At 35.5% G+C, this 6,558-nt stretch overlaps 1 protein-coding gene across 1 annotated transcript; it reads left to right on the forward strand.

Moving 5' to 3' along the window:
• Positions 1-89: 89 nt before the first annotated feature.
• On the forward strand, positions 90-5,285 carry LOC118331629 (the record flags this gene model as incomplete). Its single annotated transcript, XM_035666690.1, is given in 10 exon segments — positions 90-132; positions 272-315; positions 410-443; positions 1,188-1,213; positions 1,346-1,387; positions 1,495-1,525; positions 2,227-2,279; positions 2,372-2,428; positions 2,528-2,587; positions 4,932-5,285. Coding segments are annotated over 10 exon segments (437 nt in total), but the record flags the coding sequence as incomplete, so codon positions are not given.
• Between the last annotated feature and the right edge of the window lie 1,273 nt (positions 5,286-6,558).

Here is a 6,558-nt window from a genome sequence, read left to right on the forward strand (position 1 = left end):
CACACTCACACACACACTCACACTCACACACACACACACTCACACTCACACACACAGTTCAGAGTTTAATTTCTCTTTATTTCTTGCAGAGGTCATTCATGAGGAACATCAGATATACAACCCGCAGACGTTGTGAGTGTTTGTTCTTTATTCTCCGTCAGATAATCGAGGAACTCGGTGACGTCATTAAAGTTTAAAGTGAATCTTTAATAATAAAACATATTTCTTTATTTACTTTAAAATAACTTTTTTTAACGTTATCTGTGCACAGCCAGCGCGGGGGGAGTATGTTCGCTGTGACACAATCAAAACCAGGTAGATAAACATCAGCTGTTGTTCACCTTTAACCTCAGATAATAAACTAATTAATTAGCATCTTTAACTCACTTTGACACTTTTTATTTTTCAGTCACCAGAGCCAATCAGATTCCTTCAACGACAATGTATGTATATCCCTCCACACATCACATCTGATCAATCTGATCACATCTGATCAATCTGTAGTTTACAGCGTTTGAAGGAACAATTGGGTTCGTCTTTTTCACAAAGAGACGAATATCAACTCTGTGTGAGCTAGAACAGTTTTTGAGCTAAACACACACACACACACACACACACACACAAACACACAGTATATTCCTGATGTCATACTAATATATAATCAATACAGCACATTATCCAACAGAACAGTTTTTTTTCCTTACTTAAAATTAGCTTCTATGTGTCTCTGGCTTTGTGAACATTCATATTAAACTGGGGTTTACATGTGTGAACTGGTATTTATGGCAGGAAACGAGGTTTTACTTTGTTTTTTATCCAGTAAAAAGTTATAAAAATTGTGTGAAATGTTAATAACTATTAAATAGGCTATAAATTATCTATCTATCTATCTATCTATCTATCTATCTATCTATCTATCTATCATGACGTCATTATATAGACAACACTGACGTCTCTGACCAACACTTCAAAATATCACTAATCAACACATTTTATCTGCTTTATTTAATTTGTACATAAACAGAAACATAAAAACTACAATCTCTGGTTTTAGTGGAGTTTATAAACTGGAACTATTTCTTCACAGCGTATCCCTCCGCCCAGCTGTTTCCTGTCTATGTACGAATTAAACAAATGAAACACAAACTGTTAATTAATTAACTTTATGGTGTTTGTTTTCTCCTCAGTGAAACTGGTGAAGAATCTCCACCAGGTAAACTCATCATGTTTTGAATTTAATATAAAGAATGTAAATTTATTCTGATGTCAAATATTTGAACAATAGTTGTTTTTATTTTTAACATAAATTCATCAGAGGTTTTAGTTGAATCACTTTATATTCCAGGTGACTTTGATGATGAACAAGACTATGTAAACATCCCAGAAGGTAAATTTACTGACTCAATAAAATACACAGAATTCATATTTTTTAATTTGTATTCGCTTATATTTCTCATTGTTTAACTGTTATCGCTGCGTCTTTGATATAAACAGTTCCAACAGCAAGTGCAGAACATACATATGTGTGAGTATTTCATCTCTCGTCATTCAATTCACACACAATATATATATAATATATAAGATATATAATAACAATTAGTTTACATTTCCTTTTAAAAATCACCAGAATTCAGTCTGATTGATGATGTGAAATATTAGTTTAAACATTATGTATGTGTGTAAATCTTTGACATTTAACTTCTTATGAGTTCACAGATATCAGATACACTAGATTCAGTCTTTGGACAGATTATATAGACGGATTATACTGTTTTTTTTACTAAAATGGTAGAAAAAGCTTTGAATTAGTCGTACATATTTAAGGATTTTTACTATTTTCAGTTGACACATGCGACGGGCTCCAAAATTTATATTCCATATAAAAGTTACACATATTTATTGTTAGTCGGGACAAATTCTGCATATTTGAGGGAATTTTCTACCTATTTCTGCAAAGAAACAGTAGTCGAATGTGTCCAAAGACTGAATATAATGTCTTCTTCAGATCTGTGTCTAGACCCAGAGAAAACTTCAAGGCACAAACAGGTTAATTTTGTACCTAAACTTAGCTTAAACCTTAACTGAAGAGGCAGCAGATCATAAAACTAACTTATATTTTAATGATCAGATTGTTCTGGATTTGTTTAATAAATTATTTAAATGTAAATTTTAATTTACACGCAGAACAAAAAGGTTAAAAAATGTCATATTTGTGTTTTTCCACAGAGCTCCAATCGCAATCTCAGTGTATGAAAATGAACAGACAGAAAAAAAACCTGGTGAGAAATTTAACAAATACTTAATAATAAATAATAATTTAATAAATAATAAAGTTAATTTAAAGACTTTGAGTCTCTGTCCTTATGTACAGATGTTCCTCCGGCTCTGGATGTCTATGCAAACGTCACACTGCTGCCAGTAAAAGAAGGTACGATCAATCAGTTCCGATCAGTTCCAATCAGAGATAAAAGCTTACAGGATCAATGATACGATGATATTGATCCAATCAAACTGTTTCACCGAACAGACGAGGACGACTACGAGAACGCTGACTATCTGGAGCAAGTTGTGCACGAGGAAGACAAACGTGAGTAAAGAGCATCGATTATTGATCACGACTTTAAGATATTAACAGACAGTTCAGGAAATCAATCAGAAACTAATTTGATAATTAATTAATAATCATCTTTATGGTAAAAATATTTTCTGCTTTTCTCTGTTTTATATCATCATACAACTGAATCTTTCTATTTATATAAAAACAAGGATTTTACTTGTAACTCTGGGAGATTGTGATTGGCATTAAAATAAAAATATGAATTGATTAATACAGAAAATCCAAGAAAATAACTTCTTTATAGAGACAGAAGAGGACTGGGGTATCAGTCCTCATATATACTTTACTTACTGTACTTAGACTTTATTTAAAACTTCTGGAGCACATTTGATCAGGATAAACTTTAGAATAATTTAATTTTAGGGTTCGTTACTGTTCGTGGGAAACCGCAGACCTGCGTTGGTTTCCTTTAACCACGACTGTTCCCAACCCTCAACCGAACTGTGTCAGTACTGATTCCACAGACCAGCCACAGTTATTCTCCACCGCATAATACCAAACAATATTTATATATAAAAAAATGCCTCTTTAACGAGATCCTCCTCCTTAAAACGGGTTTTGAGCTTTAAACTGAATTATACGACTGTACTGAGATTAAACATCAACGCTGCTTTTAAAATTAACATTAAATATATGAAAAAAAAATGTCTCAACTCATCCTCTAATGTTTTAAATCCGCCTGAACAGCTCTCTCGCCCCAACTGGTCGAGGCAGAGACCACCCACCTAGAGCGCAAGGGTCTGTCTAGGTTTCTGCCTTGGTTAAAAGGCAGTTTTTCCTTGCCCTGTCCTCCAAGGTCTTGCTCATGGTGGTACCTGTTGGGTCTCTGTAAATGTTATAAGGAGTAAAGTGTCCTGAGATGAATTGGCGCTATACAAATAAAATTGAATTGAACGTTTTAAGAAATAGCACCGGACTGCAATCTTTACCTTGATCCCACACTGACACACACACACACACACACTCAGAAACGTTTACAAACAGCGTGAATGTGCTTCTAGTGACTAAATCTCCAGCGCAGACACACACAGTCTGACAGCAGCTGCTCGTTAGCTGTTAGCTCTGACTACCAGCTCGCCGTTTCTGCAAATTAGGTTACAGCTTCAAAACGTCAAGGAAAGATGTGACCTCCGTGCTCAGTAGCACTGAACCCTACAGCACACGAGGGTTTTTAATGTTTTTGTTTATTTGTTTATTTATAAAAAAAACAATTCCAGTGAGGTTTCTGGACTAGAATCACACCTCACTGACAGACGGATGTTTTAACTTTATATAAAGGACACATTTAACCATCAGCTACTCACAGGAAGTAACAACAAATAATAAAACAGTTACTGTTGACAACAACAACAACAACAAACAGAATCACATTTTGTTTTACAGGAAGACACAATGATTGAATTTTGATATAAAAATACAAAGAAACTGAGTTTTAGTGAATGTTTTTTGTCATAAATTGTTAAATAAGGGAACAATATAACTGAGGATCTTAAAGGGTTAAAATGACGATTTATTACAGCGACTGTGTTTCCTTTTTTACATAAGCTTCCATTATATAAAGTATGTTTAATATGTCTTCTACATCTCAACCTCAGTAACTCGTGATCGACCTCGTGGTCTGGTGAAGCCGTGAACGTGCATTTATCCAAATGATGTAACCCTGACTCCACCTACCTGCCTCAGTCTGGATTAGCCTTCATGAAACCTGTTGATCCAGGATGGTCAAGCCTCACTTTTTCACTTATCCTGGATTTCTTAATTCTGCTTCGGTGAAACAGCTCCCAGAATGCCCCGAGTGTGCAGCCAGTTCCCACCTCGCTTCTGCCATAAACATATGTTATCACACCCGATTGGCTGAGAGTCATTGATTAGGAGTCCCTGTGCAGCAGCTGATCTCAATAAACCTCCAATCAACTCCCAACCTTCTCTATCATTGAGTAAACTGACTATATTTTATGGATATTTCATATTATATTCAATAATAATAATAACAGCAGATAAACAATGAACCCAAACAGTGAACTCATTAACTGCAGGAAGTTTGTGTAAAACCAGAGATTTTGATTCATTTTGAGCAGATTATTCTCTCTGTCTGTATTTTGTTTATTGTTAACAATCTTACAGATTTAATAGGTTTCTTTATTGACAAATTCAGTGTTTTTTTGACACCCTTAAAATCAAGAAGGCCTTGCGACCTCACGTGAAGCTTTGGCGACCACTAGTTTGACATTCAGCTTAAATGAAATAAATTAAAGGAAAATTTAATACAGGAAAAAGATAAACATAACTTGTTCTTCTGTTTTTTTATTATCAGGTTGGAGTTTAGAGGAACCGGATTATGTGAATGAAAACGGGGACTGAAACCTGACGAAGACTCCAGGAAACAGCAGTCACAACTGTTTGATGTACAACAGTTTTTATTCCTCATACATGTTTGTGTGATGTTCAGCTGTGTGAATAAAATAACTGAAGCTGTAAAAACTCCATTAAACTCCAAGAGATCAAATGGAAAATATTAAGAACTTTGTGTGAGCTTTAAAGATCCCAATCAGTCTGTTTGGAACAATAACGTGTGTCTGTTTTATTTCCACATTAAAATCCATAAAAAGTCATCTACTCTCTTCTACCTCATTAAAAACTCCATCATCTGTGAAATATGCAAATTGTGTTCTCTGACAACTAAAAATATGCAATAAATATACTTCAAGTTAAAGTTCAGCACTCAAAGCGTCTGTCAGTAATTTTATAATGTATGAAACAATCTGAAAGGAGTCGTTCATTGAGATCAACCTGCAGAGAATTATCACCTGAATCTGCAGCTCGATCAGCTTTATGGAGCTTTATTATGAGTTTCAGCTCTTTGTTTATCTCAGTGTTTCTCAAATGGGGGTACGTGGACCCATAGGGGTCCTTAGGAGTACTGCAGAGGGTCCTTAATGGAACTTTGTTGGGTTTTTGTCACTTATCGTTCGAGCCAGACTCGACTTTTTATACAATTATCTGTCTGTAATATTTATTGTTATTTTTAACAATCAGACTTAATATAAATGTCTCCTTGAAGCTTGGCCATTGTTCTATTAGACAATTTATTTACATTTCCCCACAGAAGTGAATCTGTGTATATTTTTTAAGTTTTCACTTAAAATCAAGCAATTATTTTATAGTTTTCTCTCTATTATGTATTTTGTTCATTTTTAACAATCTTACAGACTTAATACGTTTATTTTTTGACAAATTCAGTGTTTTCTTAGACCTACTTTTTATATTGTTAAAGTTTTCTTACACCTCTTAAAATCAAGAAGACCACTGTCAAGCTTTTGGTGAGCCGTAGTGGGGGTCCTGACCCTCAGGTTGGGAACCGTTGCCTTAAAGAGTAAAAGCCCTCAGTTGCCTGGTGGCAGACGTAAGTGACTCTAACCTGAAGGACCAGTCTGTAGATGTGCTTTAACGCCACCTAGTGGTGAAGCTGCAGATTGCAACCAACTGAGTAACTTCATTTACCAACATAAGGTTGTATTATAACACCAGTGCATTGTGGGTTGCCGTTTGAGAAAGGAAACAGGTTTTGACACAGAGACGGTTTTATTGTCCTCAACAGATCCGACGTCAGTGTGAACAGAAAATATAACGTCACACACATCACATGAACCGTTTCTATATATATATATATATATATTTATACTGTACGTATACACACACTGAGGGGGGGGGCAGCCCCAGCGAGGTTATGCAAAAGTGACACAAACACATTCACACGAGAGCCGGTGTTTAAGTATCTCAGCGATCCTGATACGACCTTAATAAACCGTCTGACAGCTTCTCTTCAGCCTGTTCATGAGACAGGAGGCTCTGCCGAGTTCAGCCGAGTTCAGCCGAGTTTACACATTGAGGAGGAAACAGGAGTCTGACTGAGGAGCAACACACCTCTCTCTCTCTCTCTC

The sequence above is a fragment of the Morone saxatilis genome, unplaced genomic scaffold, assembly GCF_004916995.1.
Source record: "Morone saxatilis isolate NCDOM2014 unplaced genomic scaffold, NCSU_SB_2.0 Contig20, whole genome shotgun sequence".
NCBI classification, from domain to species: Eukaryota; Metazoa; Chordata; class Actinopteri; family Moronidae; genus Morone; species Morone saxatilis.